Source organism: Acomys minous (genome assembly GCF_964271855.1).
Source record: "Acomys minous genome assembly, chromosome: 10".
In the NCBI taxonomy this organism is placed as follows: domain Eukaryota; kingdom Metazoa; phylum Chordata; class Mammalia; order Rodentia; family Muridae; genus Acomys; species Acomys minous.
Genome location: NC_140491.1, coordinates 60,724,525 through 60,747,022, shown reverse-complemented (window position 1 = coordinate 60,747,022; position 22,498 = coordinate 60,724,525). Strand labels below are relative to the sequence as shown.

General features: G+C 52.1%; 1 protein-coding gene across 2 annotated transcripts in view; it reads left to right on the top strand.

The window, feature by feature from the left end:
* The window catches only part of COL5A1 (collagen type V alpha 1 chain), a 147,134-nt gene that overhangs the window by 109,476 nt on the left and 15,160 nt on the right, over positions 1 to 22,498 (top strand). For both annotated transcript variants that reach the window (XM_084798098.1, XM_084798097.1), the window contains exons 39-61: positions 430 to 537; positions 2,081 to 2,170; positions 2,263 to 2,316; positions 3,438 to 3,545; positions 6,044 to 6,151; positions 7,398 to 7,451; positions 8,309 to 8,362; positions 8,452 to 8,559; positions 9,249 to 9,302; positions 9,404 to 9,511; positions 10,848 to 10,901; positions 11,643 to 11,750; positions 12,295 to 12,348; positions 12,581 to 12,634; positions 14,033 to 14,086; positions 14,642 to 14,695; positions 15,291 to 15,398; positions 15,481 to 15,534; positions 15,613 to 15,666; positions 16,578 to 16,685; positions 18,128 to 18,181; positions 18,862 to 18,897; positions 20,653 to 20,706. In XM_084798098.1, the coding sequence (XP_084654224.1) occupies positions 430 to 537; positions 2,081 to 2,170; positions 2,263 to 2,316; positions 3,438 to 3,545; positions 6,044 to 6,151; positions 7,398 to 7,451; positions 8,309 to 8,362; positions 8,452 to 8,559; positions 9,249 to 9,302; positions 9,404 to 9,511; positions 10,848 to 10,901; positions 11,643 to 11,750; positions 12,295 to 12,348; positions 12,581 to 12,634; positions 14,033 to 14,086; positions 14,642 to 14,695; positions 15,291 to 15,398; positions 15,481 to 15,534; positions 15,613 to 15,666; positions 16,578 to 16,685; positions 18,128 to 18,181; positions 18,862 to 18,897; positions 20,653 to 20,706 (1,692 nt within the window). The remainder of the gene's footprint in view (positions 1 to 429; positions 538 to 2,080; positions 2,171 to 2,262; positions 2,317 to 3,437; positions 3,546 to 6,043; positions 6,152 to 7,397; positions 7,452 to 8,308; positions 8,363 to 8,451; positions 8,560 to 9,248; positions 9,303 to 9,403; positions 9,512 to 10,847; positions 10,902 to 11,642; positions 11,751 to 12,294; positions 12,349 to 12,580; positions 12,635 to 14,032; positions 14,087 to 14,641; positions 14,696 to 15,290; positions 15,399 to 15,480; positions 15,535 to 15,612; positions 15,667 to 16,577; positions 16,686 to 18,127; positions 18,182 to 18,861; positions 18,898 to 20,652; positions 20,707 to 22,498) is intronic.

Genomic DNA, 22,498 nt, shown 5'->3' with positions numbered 1-22,498 from the left:
CCAGCACAGAGCAGTGAAGGTACAAGTTCCAGCTAGGGCTGATGACTTTAGATCCGAGGACAGTTGTGTACCTGTCACTTAGCCAGCCACACCTGACCTAATGAGAAGTAAGAGACTGACAGCTAATATCAACACAGGCCTTCTCCCCTCTGTGACAAATATGGCAGCCCTGAACATCTTTCTGATCACATCCCCAAAACTCAGCCTCTAGAGAGGCGCAGGGACAGGAGGACAGCAGCCATGGCTAACACTGCCTACCTGGCTTCATCTTTTCCATCTGGATTTTGCCTTGAGAGGGAGAATAGAGAAGCTGGGAGGCCCACAGTAGGTGTCACCACAGTCAGGGCTGTACCCAGGCTCAGGGTGAAGCGATCATTCCTTTGCAAGTTCCTCAAAACCAATATGTGACAACACTGTCTGTCCCCACAGGGTCCCACGGGAGAAACAGGTCCGATGGGTGAGCGTGGCCACCCTGGCCCTCCAGGACCCCCTGGTGAACAGGGCCTCCCAGGTGTGGCTGGAAAGGAAGGGACAAAGGTGAGTTTCCAGAAGCTTCCACGTCAGGTGAATCTTTTGTCCTAGGGAATCAGAACTCTATGCTTTCTCTTGGCCTTTTTGGGCAAATGGGTAATTTCTCAAACAAATGCATCTCTGAAACCTAAGCGTTCAGATGCATTTTGCTTGAGCTGAGACAGGGCTGTGGGCCTATGCCGAGGGAACACGGAGGGCATGTGGGATCAAACCATCCCAGGCCCTGTGGGGAGCACCTTTCCTTGCTGCCCACGTCTCTGGAAACAGACTAAAGGCCTGGGTCTTCAATAGCCGATACAGATCTGCTAGCGATTGGTCCTTTGAAACCCCCTTACTCAAACACACTGAAAATAGATTCTGAAAGTGTAAAATGAATTCGTCTCCAGCCTTGTGCCAGTCCCTGCTCCTGTTATGTCTACCTCTTTTCTTTAGTTTGCTCAGCAGGCTAGGGTGCCCCAAACTTGTGGTGGTAATGTCTGTGTTATAAAACTACTCCAGTTTCTTTTAGAGGAACTAAAAACAGAAGCTCTCAGCCTATTTTTGTTGTTGTTGTTTTGAGACAGAGTCTCATTGAGTAGCCCTGGCCATATAGAGCAGGCTGGCCTCAAACTCACAGAGATCCACCTACCTCTGCCTCCTGAGTGCTGACATTAAAGGTGTGTGCCACCACGCCTGAGCCACCACACCTGTTGATGTGACCACATAAAATAGTAAAATTAAAATTAGAGACATGCAGTAAATAAATACTCAGGAAAATAATATATCCTTTATTTGTCTGTTTGAGTAAGTACATATATCCTCAGATATGTATGTATACAAATATGTGTATATAAATATACATGTATGATGATAACACACATAGCATTTGGCCTATAAGTCTTTCTACCCTGGACAAAGAGAGCTCACTGAGTTCAGAAAAAAGCCAAGTGCATTTGATGTGCTGGTCTGGAAAGACCATTGTGCTCCTGTGTGAAGCCCCAGGAAAATTCTGGATGATAGTCTAACTTTTACATTGTGAGGGAACATACGCCCAGTGGTGACTGGTTTTAGATATGGGGCACTGGGCTGGTAACAACTTCCTTGAGTGGCTGTGCTTTTTAACCACAAGCCACTGGGATGCCCTTAACTAGCCACAGTCCCATTGGGGGGTCCTATGCAAATGAGGACTTTCATGTCATTCCAGCTCCCCTTCAGCTCCTGGATTTTGCGGATCTGGGCCCTGAAAGAGCATGGGGTTGGGGAAGGGGGTATCAGAGTTGGAGTCCCTTCCCCAGATCTACATACAGAGGCAGCCTGTAGAATATGGCTTCCAGGTGTATGTAGGAGATGTGCCAGGTCCCAGCTTCTATCCTCAGCCTCCAAATCAAAATAATACCGGAGAAATTCTTTGAAGCCGAGGGCTAGAGGAAGCCCAGGTCAACGTGTATCCCCAGTGGATCTTGATAGAAGACTCACCCTGCTCCTTAGACATGGGTCCTGTGGTCTGGAGGTTGGTGAAAAGTCAACAGCCGGAGCTTCCAGGCGGCGCTAACTCTGTCTCTCTTTTTAGGGTGACCCAGGCCCCGCTGGCCTCCCTGGGAAGGATGGCCCTCCAGGATTGCGTGGATTCCCTGGGGACCGTGGGCTCCCCGGCCCCGTGGTAAGTGAGGGGCAGGGTGGGGGTAGTGGTATGGTGCACAGCCCTGGGGCTCTCTCTGAGTGTCTTCAACCTATATTCTTACTACTTTGCAGGGAGCACTTGGACTAAAAGGCAGTGAAGGCCCCCCTGGCCCCCCAGGTCCTGCGGTGAGTCGAAGCCTTCCATTTTATACTATCCTTCAGGCCTCTTGTTCCACAGGCAACAAGGGCTCGGAGGACACGCCTAGATGCCAAAGTCCCCATCAAATGTGTCAGGGGGACAGGGTGGAGCATAGGGACAGTGTTCCTGATACAGAAATTGGGTTGATAGAATCACAGGGCCACCTTGTCTGAGGGACAGCAGAGAAGTGGCATCTTGGAGTTCTACATGTGACCTGCCTGGGCATGGAGGCAAGGAGAGAGACCAGCACTGGATGTGGACTGCTTGGGTCAGCAGGGAGAGTACATACTCTTCTTATGAACTTCAAGGGTAGGCCACCTGGCACCAGAAAGGAAGGGTCTATCTCTAGCCTGTAGTCCAGGAACTATCACATATTGTCCTCATGAACTATCTAGCCTCTTGCCAATCTCAGAACCCCAACCGTGAGAGGCCTTAGGACCCTGCATTCCCAGGACTTTAGCTGTGGCTCCGTGTCAGAGACTGTTGCTTCTCTCATATGGATAAGGACTGTCAGCTTTGCTTCCTTCCCCCTCATTCAAGCTAGCCTGATGGCCGTGCTCAGGAATAAAGCCTGTCTGAGTTTGGGAGTGACCTCCCCTAGCTGAGTTCCAGACAGGGCAAATCAGATGAGAAACTAGCCTTCCCTGTGATAGGGCATATGGAAGGTTTGCAGGCTGTGCTGACCTCTTGATGTGACCTCAAGCTTAGCCTGGATCCCTGTTAGCATCCATATGTACCCCCATATCAGGACCCCCTCCTCTAAATCTATGAGAACTTTGTGGGCAGGCAGACCCTACAGGGATGGGTATGTGCCAGGCTTCTGGAAAAGACCATCAAAGACAGACCTAAAATAAGACTTGCTTCCTTCCAGACACTTGGAGGAGAGGGCATGAGTCAGATGTAATTATGGGAGGAGAAGAGCTAAGAAGGGGCCTAATGACAGCCTGAAATACTAGACCAATTAGTCCATACTTGCAGCCAGCCATGTAGTGGGAGCCACTGAGGGCTTAAAGTGAGGGAAGAGTAGTGTGACCCATCAGTGCTTAAGGAAGTCTTACTGTATACTTCAAGAACCTCTAAAGTGAGCCATTTTCTTACTGTAACTTAGGGTTCTCCAGGGGAGAGAGGACCAGCTGGTGCTGCTGGGCCCATCGGAATTCCAGGGAGACCTGGGCCTCAGGGACCTCCAGGCCCTGCTGGAGAAAAAGGGGTTCCTGTAAGTACCACTTAAGATTGGGGGTTTCCTCCCAGGTTTGGTTTCATCCCCCCTGCTGTGTTATCTCAATGGGGTAATCCCCTGGGTGTGGGAGGGGACAGAGGCTGTGGTGTCTGATTATCCTACAGGGATAGCCACTCTGAGGAGTCCCAGCCAGCTCAGCCTGGCCAGCCCCGAATGGGATGTCACAGTGGCTAGACATGCTCTGTCTAGGCCGCTGTGCCTCCTGGGTATCTGGGCCATACTGTCTGCTGAGTGAACATCACCTCCCCACTGGCCTCACCCCATGGCTGGGCCTTTTTAGGAAAAAGACAAGTGTTTGGGAGCAGGTGGTCCCTTTATTGATAAGAGAGCACAGGAGGGCAGACATTGTCTGGCAGACGATGGCAGGTAGGTCCCCAGAAAGTGGGACAGCTCCTCTACAAGGCCTGGGTTCACTGGGCTCTGAAAGGCCTCTGAAGCAGGGACACAGGCAGGCCTGGGTTCCCACACAGCCCTTTTCTGATCACCCAGCATAGCTCCCCACCCATAATGACACCCACAGCCCCACTTCATATCTGCAGTTCAGACGCAGCTCCGTGCCTTCCCATCACCCCTGATTTCCCACGGCTGTGGGGGAGATTTCATGGGTCTCGGCCCAGCTTCCCTATCTCAGTGCACAGAGCTAGGATGAGCCTCAGTGGAGGATAGCGTGGAGCACTGAGCTAGCCACATATGCCCACTGACTGATGCCAGTGACGCGGCTCTGTGTTCTGTGCATCCTGCTCTCTGGCCTCACTAGGAGACCACACTGAGGCATCAGTACTGTGGCAAATCTTGCAACACCCTTTTGGCAATTGATAGTGCTGTGCCAAATTTAGTGATGCATCCAGGACACAGATCCAGCAGGATTCTGTGTGCAACACAGATGTCCTTGGAGGTCCAGGACATGCAGAGTTCACAGACTCAGCCGGAGAGGGCTCCGTGTTTCCAGAGACTCGGATTTACATAGAAACCTTGCAAGAACTCCCCTAAGCAAGGAAAGCTCACCTTGTCCCAGAATAGCTCCAGCAAGAGGAGCGAAGTTGAGAGAAGATCTTTCTCTGCCAAACTCCCAACCTGACAGGAAATGCAGGGAGGGAAGCCCGGAAGTCCTGAACCCGCCGGAACACTTTCTAGCTTAGGGAGGACGGGCTGACTTCGAGGAGTGGGAGTGAGGTGCGGGAAGCACAGGATGGGCTGTCCAGACATCCATGTTTCTCCTCCTGTCGCACATAAATTCTTTCTTTGTGACACTGGAAGAAAGGGACTCCTAGCTGAGGTGAGAAAATGCTGTTGTGGCATAGCAAGAGCTAGTGAGGTCACAGGAGAGTGTGAAGGGGCAGGTGTGAGAAAAGCAAGTCAAAGTTATGAGGGCAGAAAAGATAAGTTTGTGTGTGACTATGCCTGTGTGCATGCTCACTTAAGTGTGTGTGTACGTGCTTGTCATGTTAGTATGCATGTCTTCATGCATTTGTGTGTGTGTGTGTGTGTGTGTGTGTGTGTGTGTGCGCGCGTGCACGCATGTGTCTGCATGTGCAGTATGCTTGTGCATATCCTGTGTGTGAGCATTTCCATAGACGTGCATGTCTGTACTTAGGTGTATCTGCGCACACATGTCATATGTATATGTGCACATGCATGTCTGTGTGTGCACAGGCAGGGTGTTCACAGAGAGTTGATAGAGTGACACAGTTAGCAGAAGCCGCTGCTCATGCTGTCCTGGAGCACAGCGTGGAGGAGCTTGGAGGAGCCCAAACAGGTCCAGGGACTTATGTTCACAAGCTCTGCTTGTTAGCTGCCAGTCACTTTGACAAATATCTGAGAGAAGGTACTGAGATCAAAGGGTTTGCTTGGGGGGCCTGTGGTTCCAGAGGTTTGTGTTTGTGGTTGGCACCATCGCTACGGGTCTATAGTGAGAGAGAGCAGCATGGCGGAAGGGCTTGCTAGGTCAGAGCGGCTCACCTTACGGCAGCCAGGAAGCGGGGTGGGCAGGTGACTGTTATCCTCCGGAACAATTGCAGGGCCAAACCTTCCCTCACTAGGTCCAGCCTCCTCAGATTCCCACAGCCCTATCCCCCAACCGACGGCACCAAGCCTTCACCACCATTGCATGTCCAGACCACAGCGTTAACTGTGCCTCAGTTTCCTCATCTCTAATGAGCGGTCCTTCTAAATTGCTCCCTGCTCCCCCTCAGCCATTTCAGACTGAACTGTGTGGGGCTGGATTTAATGAGGTTTTAATCTGTGCACTATTCTGAGTGTGGCTTTGGCCCAGCAAAGTGCCAGCCATTCAGGGTCCAGAACTGGTCGGAATGAGCCTCCCTGCCCCCTGGCTGGCATGTTAGGACCTTGATGGTCCTTACCACTCCCTCAGACTCCCAGCTTCCCACCCCTGGGTCCCTCTCTGGGGTGAGGAGCGGTGGCATGGTGTTTCCAATATAAAACTGCATTGAATCTGAACTGCCTGTCCTCTCTAGGGCGAGAAAGGTCCGCAAGGCCCAGCTGGCCGAGATGGCCTCCAAGGTCCTGTGGGGCTCCCTGGTCCAGCCGGCCCTGTGGGTCCTCCTGGAGAAGATGGAGATAAGGTAAGGAGAAGTTGGAGTGTGTGTGGCCAGGCAGGCAGTGAGTGCAATGGCAGTGTTTTAAACAGCAGTATGTGCATACAATAAAGAGGCTCAGTGAGCAGAGCAGGGCTGGTTCCCTTCAGATCTGGTAAGAGGGGGTGATTTTGAAGTAGCGCACAGAGAAACGCCAACAAACAAGACCTGTAGGGTGTGCTGGGGGCAAGGGAGGAGCCTGGAAAGCACTCGGCACCTTGACAGCTTCTGTTGCCTGAGACATGTGCCGGTCATGGCCAGAGCTGAAGAAATTGCTCCCTGCTCACTTCTGAACCCTTTCAAGCCAGGACTGTGTGGGGCTGGGTTTAATGAGGTTTTACTCTGTGTCTATTTTTAAGCATCTCCCCTTGAATGAGCGAAGCTCTGTTTTTACTGCTACATCTAGTGCCATTACAGAGGAGCCTGGATTTTATACTTCATTAAGGAAAGGCAGCTTAGCTACTCAGCGCCAGTCTCCATTTGTCATAGTTCTCTGGTGATATTTCTGACTTTGTCACCTCTGCACAGAGGATGTCTCAGTCTGTGGGAGACAGTCCAACAGGGACACCGGAGAGGATGTGAGACCACCACATCACCCTGCCTTGGCAGTAATCAAAGTACCACAGGGGCAGCAAAGGAGCTGGAGAGATAGCTCAGTCAGTAAAGCACTTGTCTTGCAAGCGTTAGGACATGAGTTTGACTCCCCCCGCCCTCCATGTTTGAAAAGCCAGGTGTGGTGGTGTCTATAATCTCAGGCTGGGGAGGTAGAGACAGGGAGATCTCTACCCTCTCTGTCTGGCCAGCCTGCTCTATGGAGGCAAGTCCAAGGCCATTGAGAAATGGAGCAGATAACAAGTAGAAGTCTGCAGAGATAGTTTAGTAACTAAGAGCACTGGGGTTCAGTGCGCAGCACCCACATGACAGCTCTCAACTGCCTGTAATTCCAGTTCCGAGGCATCCAACATGCTCTTCTGGCCTCATCAGAGTGCCCACACGCAGTGCACAAACATACATGCAGGCCACATGCACACACACACACACACGCACACAAACACACACACACACCCCTATGTTTACACAGATGCCAAAATCAGGAAGGAAATCAAATTCATATAAGGAAATGCTTTCTGTTGGCTCAAGTCTTGGGATCATCTCCAAGAAAGATTTCCCATGAGACTGGAAAAGGCAGACACAGACACTGGACTAACAACATCCTTTCCTGTCCCATATGCAGGGAGAGATCGGGGAGCCGGGGCAGAAAGGAAGCAAAGGGGACAAGGGTGAGCAGGTAAGAGCGAGTGTGTGCTGGGGTGGCTGCCAAGAGTGCAATGTATACCCTGTGATCCCAGCTCTGCAGACTCATAGGTCACACCAGTTGGCTGTCTTTCCTGAGAATATCCCATGTGCGTGTGTGTACTCATGTGTGAGAGAATCTCTTGGTGTGAGAGCATGACCAGTCACATGTCTGCCTGGGCACCCCGTCAGCGAGGACTACAGAGCTCTGCAGAGGCAGGGCATCCATTTGTCCCTTGGTATTTCAGACATTCAGAGATGCTGCCTCCCTGTCACCCACACCAGCTCCCTTCAGGGCCATGAGCCCTCTCCAAACTGGTGTGTGTGTGTGTGTGTGTGCGCGCGCGCGCGCGCGTGCGCTGAGCCAAGCTTCTCTACAGGCCTCTGGCTCCCTGAGGGCAGGGCCTCTGTTCCTACTGGCTTTTCTCTTTCTCCCTGGTCCTGCGCCCACAGTGACAGGTGCTTGAAGACAGCATGTGAGCAGGGGTCATGGTAAGGTCCCTCCTAGCTCAGCACTTAGGAGATTTGAGGCCTCTGATCCTTGTCATCTGAGGGTCCCCTTGTGCCACAACAGGGCATGTGATGGTTGCTGAGAGGACACATAGTGACCTCTCCTGTTTCTGTTACCCATAGCAACATGATCATTGTTGAATTGAGATCCTGGCTTACTTCCGAAAGCCTACAACGTAGCTCATGCCATGCTGTTAATAGTACTGTTCCTCTGATGATTGGCACATTTGGGGACTGATAACCAAATCCTGCACAATCCAGCCACTTCCAGAGACAAAAGTGGCCTGCTCCTGGACTTACCTGCAATTCCAAAACAGTTATGTCTCTGTTTGACTCCTACAGGGTCCTCCTGGGCCTACGGGTCCTCAAGGCCCCATTGGACAGCCAGGCCCATCGGTGAGTATGTGTTGGATGACCTAGCAAGGCCGCCTCTCAAGCTGTTGACCATCCGTGTGAGCTCACCTGTGCTCACTTCCTTCCCCCAGGGAGCAGACGGTGAACCTGGCCCTCGTGGGCAGCAGGGCCTGTTCGGACAGAAAGGAGATGAAGGTTCAAGAGGCTTCCCAGGACCACCGGGGCCAGTGGGATTACAGGTAACCATGGAGCTTCCCAGAGTTCCCCAGCAGAGGTGTCAGTATCTTGTTGGGCCTCTTCTTCCTGTCATCTCTGAACCTCGGGAGTAGGGGCTAGAAGTGATGCCAGTTTTCTGGGAGTACAAACACACACACACACACACACACACACACACACACACACACACACACATATACACACATACACACACACACATATACACACACACACACACGCAGACGCATACACATACACACATACACACACAGAGCCTATATACAGCCACAGTTGCTTCCATGTTTACTGTGTGGAATCCTGGAACCGTGTCCTGTAAGAAAGATTTACAGACCCACCACCTAGAAGTGACAGCCGTCAGCCCATGTCATTCAGTGCCCTCCAGGTTACTATCCCTGCCCACGTGACTCTACTTGATGTCAAGAAAACCTCAAGCTCACCATGTGCTGTGAACCATACAGCAGCCTTTATTTTACAGATGGGGCATATTGGGGCATATTCCCCATAAACCTTTCCGCTCTCCTCTGGTTACTTCCTTGACTGTTTGAGCCCCCGGGAGCAGGAGGAATCCTTCCATGGATGCAGATTCACGGACACACACTTCATGGCCCGTGGGAAGCATTGTGGCAGTGGCAATCATGACAGCCATGTGTGTCTCACAGAGTAGCGCCTCACCACAGTGTCCTGCCCACAGGGTCTGCCAGGACCTCCAGGAGAGAAGGGCGAGACAGGAGACGTGGGCCAGATGGTAAGTGGCTGCGCCATTCAGACCCAAACGGCTCCCCTGGTTTTCGTTTTGGGGCAGGATGTTGACGTCTTGTCTTGCTCAATGTCCTTTCTCCTTCCCAGGGTCCTCCTGGTCCACCAGGCCCCCGAGGACCCTCTGGAGCTCCAGGTGCTGATGGGCCGCAGGGTCCTCCCGGAGGAATTGGCAACCCTGGCGCAGTGGGAGAAAAGGTGATGTCAGCCTACTTATCACAGTGTCTGCACCGTAGCTACACGGGAAGCAGTGTGTTTGTGGGTGTACACAGCCCTGTGTGCCTGGGTATATGCATACACAAGCATGCACGTGTATGTGTGTGTGTGTGTGTGTTTGTGCCGAGACACTCCCATCACACTCATTGTGAAAACTAGAAGTAGATTCATGACCTCGAGGTGGGATCTCCGACAGTGTTCATTTATAACAGCTCTTTGCAAACTCTAAAGCACTAATATGCCCATCCCTCCCCTGCCCATGCCCCACTCCCTCCTTCCCTCCAGTTTAGACCTGATGACGTCAGCCTTTCTCCCTCCACATTGAGCTTGCTGTGACAACCTACTCTCTCACAGCTGGGGTCTTGTTGTACCCACTGCTTGGTGTTAGGGCCTGGCCCTTGAGACCGACTGAGCACAGTGAGCCTCAGAGTGTAGGCATGGATATGTGTGAATGTGTGTGTGCACACGCTTGTGAATATACAGGTGTGAACATGAATACACGTGTGTAGGCACCATGACAGTTTCAGTGTGAGGCTGAGCTCCACAGGATCCTTGGAGCATAACCTTAGGAAGCTGTCTTGGGCCTTGGGAGGGTTGGAAGCGGCTGCCTGCGCTTGTCAGGGCTTTCTTGTGACACGGGATGTTATGCTCAAGACACTGCTTTGTTCTTGCTCTTTATGTTAAGAAAAAGTAAGAAACAGGTGTGATGTAGAGGCCCTGTGTGTCCTCCCTCCTGCCTCCCTCCTGCACTACCTGCGCCTGCCACCACCTCACAGGCCTTTCTGCCCTGTCTCAGTGCACTGGGCCTCCGAGCTTCTGCCCTGCTTTGCATCCTGTGTTAGTTACTTGTCCCATTGCTGGAACAAAACGCCTGAGAAAGTCAACTTAAAGGCCGACAGGCTTGTTTGCCTTATCACAGTGGGAAAGTCATGGCGGCAGGTGTGTGAGGTGCTGGTCACATCACATCCATGGTCAGGATGCAGAGCACCTGCTTAGGCCAGCCCTTAGTTGGTGTCCCTTGTGATCTGTACAGTGCCCCCCACCTGCCCCCCTCCATGTATGTGCACACGCACACACACATACACACACACACACACACACACACACACACACACACACACACACACACACTCTCACGTTCCTTATTCCTTGTTGGCTTCCCATGGCATTTCTGTGAATTATCTGGAGACAATAACCCTGACTCCACAGTGTCCTGGACACCAAGGACAGGCCCTTGCAGATGGGTGGGCGCTGGCAGATGGACCCTCCACTATCACCATTGTTGAGGGAACCTTCTAACACTGACTTGTCTCCTCAGGGAGAGCCTGGTGAAGCTGGAGAGCCTGGCCTTCCAGGAGAAGGAGGTCCCCTGGTGAGTGTGGGCCTGGAGGGATGTGCCCAGTGGGAACACTGATATAGCGCTGGACTAGAAACTTTAACCTTGCCTGAGTTGTCTTCCCCCCAGCCCACCCCCACCCCCACCTCGAAACGGGAGTCATGACTCTACTGTGTTGAACAACATAGAACTATGGTGGGAAAGTGTGGTACATTGTGGGATGTGAGCTTATGTGCATGCATGTGTACATATGTGGGGCTGAGCACACATATGTGCAGACCTCGGCACTGACTCCACAACTCATAACCACCAGGGTCTGCCCTTTCACAGGCTGCTGTGAGTGTGACCATTACTACCTTGTTGATTCAGACTTTCCAGGCTAGCCAGAGAATAGCCAGGCATCTGAAGGTTGGGGTATGGTCAGGCTTAGGAAACCTGTTGGGGGACTGAGATATCTCAGTTTCCTATGCCTGAAAACCGTGGGCTGGAGGACACTTCAAGTAACCCTAGCTGCCGACCATTAATCCAGGAGCCATCCCTAACCTAGAGCTGAACCTAGGCCTTGGAGCTTTTAGAAGGGCAGGCCTCTTTGCCTGCCTGGTGGTACACATGGGGTTGCTATGGAGACTGGAAGCAGGAACAGCACCATCCCCATCCTGGGGCCCATGGGATGCTGGGAAGGAGCTGCCAATGAGGTGCAGCAATGAGTCCACGGATGTAGATTAGCACCTTCTAGGCTGGGCTCTGAGAACTGAACCTTAGCCTCTTCCTTTCCAGGGACCCAAAGGAGAAAGAGGGGAGAAGGGAGAGGCCGGCCCCTCTGGTGCTGCTGGACCCCCTGGACCCAAAGGCCCTCCTGGAGATGACGGTCCCAAAGGCAGCCCTGTGAGTACTGTTAGATGCTGTGGTGTCCAGGCAGTGTCCCTGCACTCAGGCCATTCTGAGTCCCTGTGGTACCTACAGTGTGTGCACTGAGCTCTGGGAACAGCTGTGCAGATGCTTCGTGTCTTAGGGGTAACTTTGTCTATTCTAGAGGTTTCCACACCCGCTACTGGTGTGCAAGAGGGGAGCACGGAGGCATGGGATAGAAGAAACAGCCAGTGTGTTGGAGGGTGGGGTGGGGGTCCCCTATGAAAAGCCTTCAGGCTCCGGGAACGGCTTGTCCCTGTTGGCCTCATCAGAAGTCAAAGGGGCCACCAGAGTGGATGTGTGGGCAGGATGCCTGCCCCCACTAGTCTCAGAAGATCAGAATACTACTACCCCGTGTCTGCCTCGTGGGTGGGTTCTATGTTCTGTGGACTCTTCTAGTTAGATCTCTCCTGATCAAAAGTGCTGAGGGTGTTGAGACTGTCCCTTGTCCTGCACCCTGGGTGGTGGTGGGCCAGGCAGGGTGTGTCAGGGTGCTGAGAGCTTGCTTATCTCTTCTCAGGGCCCTGTGGGCTTTCCTGGAGATCCTGGTCCCCCTGGAGAGCCAGGCCCTGCAGTAAGTGTCTACCCCATCTCTGATGCCCCTTGCCACCCCCAGTACCCTTGCTCTCTGCGTCTGTTCTATACCGGGTTCTCTAGGGCACATCATCTCTCCACGTTGTTCCTGTTCCAATGCCCAGCTTCTGGGCACAGTAGGTGTGTCGGGTTTGGGAAAGGATCTGAGGCTACACTAGGGTTGGAGGGTGAACTTGATCTGTCCAGTGGAAGCAGCTTTCTTGTTCCCACAGGGTCAAGACGGTCCACCTGGTGACAAAGGGGACGATGGTGAACCTGGACAGACGGTGAGTGTGTGGTCTGATGGCTTCCTGGTGGGAGCCTCCCTGTGTTCCTGGGTCTCTATAAGAAGCCCAAACCTAGGTCCCTCTTGACTGTGGCTGGAACTGAGGAGCCCCAGGGTCCTGATGAAGGCTGGGGCCCTTTCTCAAAAGGAAAGATGCATATGCAGCCCCACCAGAGGACCTGTATGAAGCCCCAAGGGCTCTGCAAAGTGCCCCAGATCTCACTCTGAATCTCAGCTAGAGCTGCCCCACAGGTGCACGCCAGTTGTCACAGGCCCAACATCCCTGTGACTGAGGTCATCTGACCTTGGGCAGCTGCTTTAATGCAAGGTGGTCTCTTTGGGGTGGGGCCAGGTGACCTTTTCAGCTCCCTGGGCTAGAGTGTGAGTTCCTCAGAGGTCTCTCAAGCCCACCCCCAAGGTGTGACCAGCTCCTAGGAATGACTGCCTAACTGGGACATTTTACTGCTGATGTGATAATGTTGCAGGCTAGGTGAATTAAAACAAGATAAACGCGTTTGGCTTAGGGTGCTAAAGGGTAGGAAGTCAAGAGAGAGGGACCTTATCGGTTGGGGTGTCTTGCTGTGGCTTCACAAGGCAAGAACAGATCTGGTGGCTCCTGCTTCTGATTTCAGCATTCAGGAAACTGAGGCAGGAGGATTGCTGCAAGTCTGAGGCCTTTCTGGTCTAGTAATGAGTTCAGGGTTAGCCTTGGTCTCGAGTAAGACCCTGTCGCAAACAACAGTACTATAGTGGATGTCATCACGAAGCTCTGGGAAAGGGGGAGGTGAGCTTAGCCCCCACCCCAGCTCGTTTCTGTGAGTGGTGCCACCTGTGCACACTCATATGATCTCACAGGCCCCTCCCATCAGTCCCAGCACAGGAACAATTTGATATGAGCCTGGGTTTCGGAGGCCATCCAAAACATATCCCTGACCCAAGGGCAAATACTTGTCACTGCTCTGAGACAGGCAGCAAAGGAAATGAAAGGCCTCGGACACAGGCTGTGAGCCAGCTGTGTTCTGTGCGTGTCCCTGCTTCCCCAGCCCTTGCCTTGGCCTCCTGGTTTGCTCCTTCTGGAAAGGGGATGTAGGTGATGGTAACATGGTGGAAGGCAGACAGCTGGCGGTAGATGCAAGCATACCCCAGGGCGGTCTCTTTGATCTAGGTGCAGCAGCTGTGGGATGTGAGTTGGAGTCTTTGAGTGCCAGCTGCAGGGCACAGGGTGTGAAGGCTGCAAGGGCCTTGTTGTGGACTTGCTGTGCTCATATCAGAGAGGGGGCTGTGCAGGGCTGGCCATGGAAAGGCCCGAATCTTTGTCCATTTCCTTGGCTGTGGGCAGTACAGCCTTGTGTCCTGATGGGACAAATTCCTAGTGCTCTGTGTTCTTTCTCCCAACCAGGGATCCCCAGGCCCTACTGGTGAACCTGGCCCATCTGGGCCCCCAGGAAAGAGGGTGAGTCCTCCTGCCCTGCTTGCTGGCTGCTTTCCACACAAAGTCTTCTACCCTTTGTGAAGCCCCTGGTGCCCTACATGGCCCTCAGGAGGGTTCATGGATATCTGAAATGTGGGACATTCATCAGGTGTGTGAGGTGACACAACTGGGTGGAGCAATGTTTGAGGAAGTAGAGTCTAGACCAGGGGTGCCCTAGGATGACCAATGACTGTCATATGAGGGCAAAAAAATCTTCAAAAGCTGGACTCTCCTTGTCCCTAGACCAGACCATTATGAACAGAGGAGGTCCAGGACTAGAAATAGATGTCTGTATTGCAAGCTCCAGTGGGGGTCTGTGCTGTGACACTTGAGCCAAAGGGTGTACAGGTTGGAGAGGGACGTCCATACACAAGGCACCCAGGGCATCCCTAGATCCACAGAGGTCTAGCTGGCCCTGTATAGGCCCCTGTGTCTTCACTGGTCAGTGATCCATGGTCCCCTCACACCCTGTAGCCCTCTCTGGAGTCTGGGCCTGGTCTCCAAACTCACATATTAGTTGTTATATTGTTTTTCTAGGGTCCCCCAGGCCCTGCAGGCCCTGAAGGCAGGCAAGGGGAGAAAGGAGCCAAGGTAAGTTACCTTGGTGCCTGTGACTTCTATGGGCCTGGAAGAGGCTGGGGCAGTGATAGGGCACAGTCTGAAGGCAGAGCATCCAGGGATGCAGGGGGAGGTGGGGAGGGCCATGGAGCATAAAGGTGGGAAGGAGGCAGAGGCTGGAGGCAGAAGGAAGCCAGGGCAAGATCACACCCAGTCTTTGGCCTATGACAGAGGGTAAGACAGCACACACAGGAAGTGGGGCCTTAGGAGACTGGGATGTCCTTTACCTGAGTGGTTCATGTACTGCCCAGCACTGGAACACGCAGCCACTCTTGCCGTGAGGTGACTCACATGGCCTGTATGGGAATATTTGCCATCTTTCTCTGAGACTTAGTGAGCTCTGCATCTGGGTTCTATGGAGCCTGGCACATGGTGGGTGACCCTCTGGGGTCAGCAGGAGTCAGGCCACTGCATTTGGATGTTAACAGAATAGAGCTCAGACCAAGTCAGTCTCCAGAGGAAAGGGGGATGTGGCACCACCCAGGACATATGGGGACACCTCTGCAGCACCCCAGGGGTCTTGATCCCCATGCCTCGAGCATCTGAACATCTGCATCCACCTCTGCAGGGAGAAGCTGGCTTAGAAGGCCCTCCTGGGAAGACTGGCCCCATTGGCCCCCAAGGGGCCCCTGGGAAGCCTGGCCCTGATGGTCTTCGTGGTATCCCTGGACCTGTGGTAAGTAAGAGGCCTAGTAGGCTTTGGATGAAGGAAAGCTGCTGATGGAGACACAGATTCTCACCCAGGGACTCTGTTTCAGGGTGAGCAAGGCCTCCCAGGATCCCCAGGCCCTGATGGTCCACCTGGTCCCATGGTGAGTGACATGCATTGTCAATGTGTCTGTATAGGTGAGGCACTGGGGCAAGGATGCTGACTCCTCTTTCTCCTGCAGGGTCCTCCAGGACTCCCTGGCCTCAAAGGAGACTCTGGTCCCAAAGGTGAAAAGGTGAGCTGAGATCTAGGAGACCCTAACATTGCAATAAGGGCACCCTTGACTCAGTCACTGGGGTTACTGACCCACCGCCAAGAACCTGTTGTGGCTGTCATGGGACCCTGAGGTAGATCGACAAGAGAGAAATGCACATACATACAGGGCTCTGAGACTTGTGATTGTATGCAAGGAGTCCTAGAAGCTCCAGGATTGACAAGACCTTTCCAGAGCCCTGGTGGCTGCATTAACTTGGTGACTTTTTTCCTCCTTACATTAATTTATTTATAAATAAACAGGCTCCCAAGACAAATAGCTGTTCATAGGGAAGTCAGCAAGGGACATCCTTTTCCCCTTTAGTATCCTTCACCAACATAATGAAAGCTGGAAGTCCTTCCAGAACATTCTAGAAGCTCATATGAATCCAAATGATGTATAAGGCAGATATGGGGAGTTTTCTCTTGAAAGACGTTCAAGACAGTTTCTATTCTGTGTCAGCCACAGGCCTTGTTGGAAAAGGCTACATGCATACCAAAAGTCAGAAAGTTTACTAGGTAAAAAGACAACCGCAAACTATCCCTCAGGAAAGTCAGTGGTCTCTGGGTCTGAGTGCCACTGTGTGCTTCATTTTTGTTATTATTGGGGTTCAATGGCAGGGGTGGTGACAGTACTGTGGAATTAAACCGAGGGTCCCACATATGTTAGGTTTCTAGCTGCTCAGTCACACCCTGGCTCTCCCTGTGTGTTTCAAGTACATTCCTTACAAGCAAGTCACCGTGAGACTTGTCACCTGGCCTGTTCTTTGTTGATTTTCGCTCCTTGACATGTTGGCTCTGACACATTTCCCTGTGTCACAGCTGTGTGCCAGGTCACCTGGCCCACTGTGCGGTGGTAGCATGCATACCTCTCACACCTTCATTTTCTCACAGGGCCATCCAGGCCTCATCGGACTCATCGGACCTCCGGGTGAACAAGGTGAAAAGGGTGACCGAGGACTCCCCGGCCCCCAGGGCTCATCTGGTCCTAAAGGAGAACAGGTACATACAGTCACCGACATCACTGCAGCAACTTCTGGTTTCCCCTGGAGCCTGGGAGGGTTTCCTCATTGCCATGGAACCCCAAATCTCTCTTTGCAGATGGAGCCAGTGGAGGCTTGGACTTAGCTAGGTCCCCGAGGCACAAGTTAGAATACACCACAACTCCGGGTGCTGGGTGGAGGCAGGAGCTTTCTCCTCACTGCTGTGAGGATCCTCAGAGTCAAGGGGTCTTAGCAGGCAGATCTTCGCCCCTTCCACGTCCATGCAAATGCCTCAGAGCTGACTCGCTGGGCAGAAGGTCGTGGTGGTCCAGCAGCCATGTTCTCTTGTGGAGAGAGGCAAAACAGCGGCACTAACACGCTTGCCTCCACCTTGCCACAGATGCTCACATCTGACCCCAGACTTGCCCTGGAATCCACTTAGTCGGTTAGCATGCAATCTTGGCGAGCCTGAGTGTACGTTGGTTTGGCTGCTGGAGGTGACGAGGGGTAGTCTGTGTACAATGCAGGATAGAAGACCCGCAAGTCTTTGCGTGGGAAATCCCTATTCATTGTAGTGGGACTCCCCACTTTGTGCCCACAGCGTGACAGCACTCACACCTGTGGATCTTTGCTTATCCATACCTACGTCTATCCTTAAAGACAGCAGGATGTGGGGGTGGCAGGAGCCTTTGGAGGCTGAGGAAACAGCAGACATCCCTCTCTAGGTCATATTGGAAGTGGGTGACATCAAAGGATGAGGCTCCGTGGATGCCCCATCCCCACCCCCGCGACAGCCACAGTGGGCAGTTGTCTGACTGCCGAGTGTTCCCAGGCTTCAGTGGCGTTCAGATCTGTGTGGCTCTGTGCATGTATGTTTACTCACTTTGCCACAAATTGTCATCTTGGCCATGTTACAGGGAGAAAGTGTCACCAGGGTGCAGGCTTGAGAAACATGGGACCCGTTAGGGACCCAGAGGCCCAGGCCCTGTGAGCTGATGGTAGAGGGACATTATCCCTGTGAGTCTGGGCTGTCAACTGTGGCCGGAAAGGACATTCATTGCTTTCCCCGCCCACTGTGGTGAGACCTAACACCATGAGCCGAGATATGTGGCCACGCTGGGCAGGAGGTTGGAGCTGAATACTCTGAGTTCTAGTAGTGTATGGGGGGAGGGGGGTTTTAATCCACAGTTCCCTCCAGCCTGGGCAGGGAGCGGGGCCTGAGGACTTCAACCTGTGGCTGATGTTCCGGTCAATCAGTCTAATCGATTGAGGAGACATGGTGGCCCTCACCATGATGTAAGGTCCAGCCAGAGTGGTTGACTATAGCTGCCAGCCAGGTTTCGGGGTCCCTGGAACAGGCACTATGAGGGAATCTGGAATCATGGTGCGGTCACGGGGGTCACCTGCCTCAATCCCACCCTCATCTAAAAGCTGGTAACCTGCATTTCTGCTCCTTTCCAGGGTATCACTGGTCCTTCTGGCCCACTTGGGCCCCCTGGACCCCCTGGCTTGCCGGTATGTATCTAGGATGGGTGCAGGGGTATACAAGGAGGGAAGGCAGATGGACGAGCCTGGTTAGAGAGTCACAGGGTGTTAGGAGAGGTGACTGAACCAGGGTTGATTTGTATATAACACAGCATTGGGGGCCCTAGGGACAGGAGCAGGAGAAGGGCTGTTGGTCCCCTGGTTGTCTTGCCCAAGAGGAAGGAAGAGGCAAACTTTAATCCTTGGACCCCCTCACAGAGAATGGTGAACCTTCTGCAAGCATCTGAGGAGAGGGAGGGGCATGGTCTTCCCAGTGTGCATAAGTAGGGCCAGCCCAGTCCAGGCTTGAAAACAAAGGACCTGTTCTCTCAGTACCTGGGCCGGGGTGTCCCTTGTGGTTTGAGGGTCCAGCACTCCAACATTATCCCCACATCCCCACTCTGACCCATCTGTGTAGGCTGGGCCTTGGGCCCACATGGCTGTGAGTGTCCAGCATGTAGTTCCTCAGGAGCCTAGGAGCTCCCTTGGCTTTTAATGTACAAATGTCATCCCCCAGCTGAGCATTGTGGGTAGGGTGACCTCTCATTGGACACCCTCCTCCTGCCTACCAGCCAGCCAGGTGCAGAGAGGACTCTGAGGGGGTTGGGGACAGGCCAGGGAAGACTGGGACCTGAGAGGTTTCCTCACGTTGTGACTTCTGCTCTCTGCAGGGCCCTCCAGGTCCCAAAGGTGCTAAAGGCTCTTCGGTAAGTGACTCTAACTTCAGGGGGCTGTGGTGCCAGAGATGACCTTGGAGGTGGAGGAGGAGTCCTCTGGGATGTGGGTCATCCCAGACCTCCCCCCTCAGCCATGGCAGTCCTCTCCACACCTCCTCTCTTCCACACTACACTGTGTGCTATGTCTGCTCCTTGTTGTCTTTAGGGTTTTGTTGTTGTTGTTGTTGTTGTTTGTAAAATAACAATTCTACTGCTGGCTGCTTTTAACTATTATTTTAGTTGTAGCCATTCATGGGGTGAGGCAGGAGAAAATCAAGCGAGACCAGCTGGCTCTGCCAGATCCTGCAACACCTTCACACTTTTGACTAATGTACAATAATTCCGTGTATTTATGGGCCTTTGTGTGGCCTTTCACTATGTATACGTGACATGTCCTGATCAAACTGGAGTCGTTAGTGTTTCTGTGCCTTTATTGTTACTGTGTGTGTGGAGCCCTCCAGCCTCTCTAGGTATTCATGAGACCTAGCAGGCTGTGTGTCAGCTGCTCCCCACCCTACCATCCATCACTGTGTCACAGAACACCCCCCTCCCCCATCATTGTGTCACAGAACACCCCCTCCCCCATCATTGTGTCACAGAACACCCCCCTCCCCCATCATTGTGTCACAGAACATCCCCTCCCCCATCATTGTGTCACAGAACACCCCCCTCCCCCATCACTGTGTCACAGAACACCTGGTTTTATTCCTTCTGTGCAAACGTGTTTGGTGCCCATCATCTCAGCATCTGTCCTCCCAATGTTCCAGCCCCCTTGCCCTTCCCCCAGCCCCTGGAAATCACCATTTTACCTTTTACTGTCTATTAACTACTATTGTTCAAATTGTTTTGCATTGTGTCTGTTAGTGTTCACTTGGGAGTGCCTTTAGTCTGTCTGTCGCCTCCTCGCCCTTGCCCACACTTCCCCTCCTCACCCCTGCCCTCCCCTCCCCACCTCCCCTCCTCACCCTTGCCCCCCTCCTCACCCCTACTTCTTTCCCCCTCCCCTCCTCGCCCCTCCTCTCCTCCCCTCTCACCCGTGCCCGTGCCCTACCCTCTTCATCTCCTCTCCTCGCTCCTCTCCACCCTCCCCACTCATGCTCCCCTCCTTGCCTCTGCCCACCATCCCCACTTCCCCTCCTCACCCGTGTCTACCCTCCCCACCCATGGACAAGACAAGATGGCCTTCTTTGTGACTGAGCAAGGCTCCTGTGTGTATAAGACACTTTCCTTACTCACTGGATGGAGCACCTAGGCTGACCCCCATCTTAGCTGTGTGATCAGTAGGTGTTCTAGTGTCATTCAGGTACAATGACTTGCACACACACACGCAGAGGTGGACAGCAAGATCATGTAGTATGTCCATCTTTGTTTAGTTTCTGCCATGGAAGAGCTATTCTGCGTTCTCAGCAGCAGTGTCCCTTCCGCTCCAGCACTTCTGTCTCTCTGACAATGGTCCTGCTGGTTGTGGTGGATGAGGGCTCACATTCCCCGATGGCCCATGCTGGCATACTTCCACAGACCTGTTTGTTGGCGGTCTTGTTTCTTTTGACACCTATCTCATGTCTTTCCAGCTCATCTCAGGCCAAGGCATCTAGGCTGCTTGCTCCCTGCTGAGGAGGGTGCCAGCCTCAGGAGCAGAGATGTACTGCCTGCCTGGTCCCTTTGTCCTGACCTTTCAGAGCTAATAGTTCCATCAGATCACAGTAGGCCACATGACCAAGTAACGGTTTGTTCTTTTCTTCCCAGGGTCCCACTGGCCCGAAGGGCGAGGCAGGCCACCCAGGACTCCCTGGCCCACCCGTGAGTAGTGTGTGAAGTGTGAAGGGGAACTGAGGGAGTGTCTGTTTGTGGGGCTTGCTCTCTGTGATGCAAGGGAGGCTCACATGGCACACCCAGGGGCTTGTCCCTGGGGAATCACAGGGCGAAACAGTGGGTCTCACACACTTATCTGTGGAGCTCATGGGCTGCCCTGTCTGGGAAAGATCATTGGCCAGCCAGGGAATGTGCATGTATGTTTGTGAGTGTATGTGACTATGTAAGTGCTTCATTTGCTGTACATACATATGTGTATTTAATTTTATGTGCATGTATTCATTTATGTAGGTAACAGTTTGCATACGTGTTTGTTTGCAAGAATGGACTTGTGCATTTGTATGTACTCTCTATATATGTGTGCAAACATGCATTAAGTATATGTGTAAGTGTTCACATATGTATGAACATACATGCATACATGTGCAGGTATAAATGTATATTTCTCTGCTATATGCATGTGTGTGAACATATATGCATATGTGTGTTTACATGCATATGTGTACATACAGAGGAGTATGTTTGTGAACATGATATGTATAGATATGTGTATATGTATTTATGTGCATGTGTATGAACATGAAATGTATAATGTATATTTCTATATGTATATTGTATGTGCATATATGTATTGTGAACATGCATTCATGTTCACAATATATGTATTTATATTTTATGTATGTACATATATTTATACATATGTATAAATATATGTATTTATATTTTGCATGTGTCTGTCAACATGCCTGTTTGATGTGCAATATGTTTCTATATGTTTATGTATGTGTTTCTCTGTGTATTGTTTATGTGTGTATGTACGTATATGAATATGCACATATAAATGTATAGGTGTTTCTAACTTGTATATGTATCTATATGTGTATATGAATTGTGTATTTCTAGGTGTGTGTTAATGCGTATGTATGTGTATAAACAGGCACGTGTAAACATTTGGGCATGATTCCATATGTGTATTGTACATGTGTATAGTTGTATGACTAAACTTTTCATGGGCAGTCACAACACACATACATCCAAATAGACCAAAGTGTGGATACTGCGCTCATGTCCAGCTTGGTGAGCCATGACTTTTATTGGGCTTAGTTAAAAGAAATGGGTGAGAGGTTACTTACAGGAACAGAAATGCCTGAAAAACAGCTGCATCTTCCAAGTCCACCCCAGCACTGATGACAGCAAAGCTGGGAACCTGGAGCACACTGTACAGCCTGCAGGCAGCTCAGCAGGTCGCAGAGTGTCCATTCTAAGTGAATGGACCCGTTGGCCTGGGTCTCTCTCAGGCAGCTTGGCTGATTTTGCTTTTCCAGGCATCTGGTCTGGTCTCAGAGTCTTTGCAGCTTGGTTTACCTGAGTTTGGCGCTTAACTCAGCTTCTCTCAGAAGGACTCTCAGCTTTCATTGCTTAGTCTGGCAGGGAGGAGCCTAGTGAATCTAGTCAGTTTCGGGAACTTCCTGAAGCTGTTTTGAAGCGTTTACCTTCCTTTTTAAGGTACTTACCTGCGGGATGGAATGTTTCAGTCTTGGAGGCAACTTTTACACAACAATGTATGTATGTGTGAACATGCATGTGTGTGGGTGTGTATATTGTGTCTGCGTATGTGTGGTTCTGTGGCTGAATGTACATGCAGGAAAAGCTTGATGTGTCCTGGTGCTGCCAGCCTCCCGACTACCTCAGTCATCCTGCTGGGGCACCTGGACATGAGCCACTCTCTGTACCAACTGGCACTTAAACGGCTCTCTGTGTTCAGCGCCAAGTGGGGCCA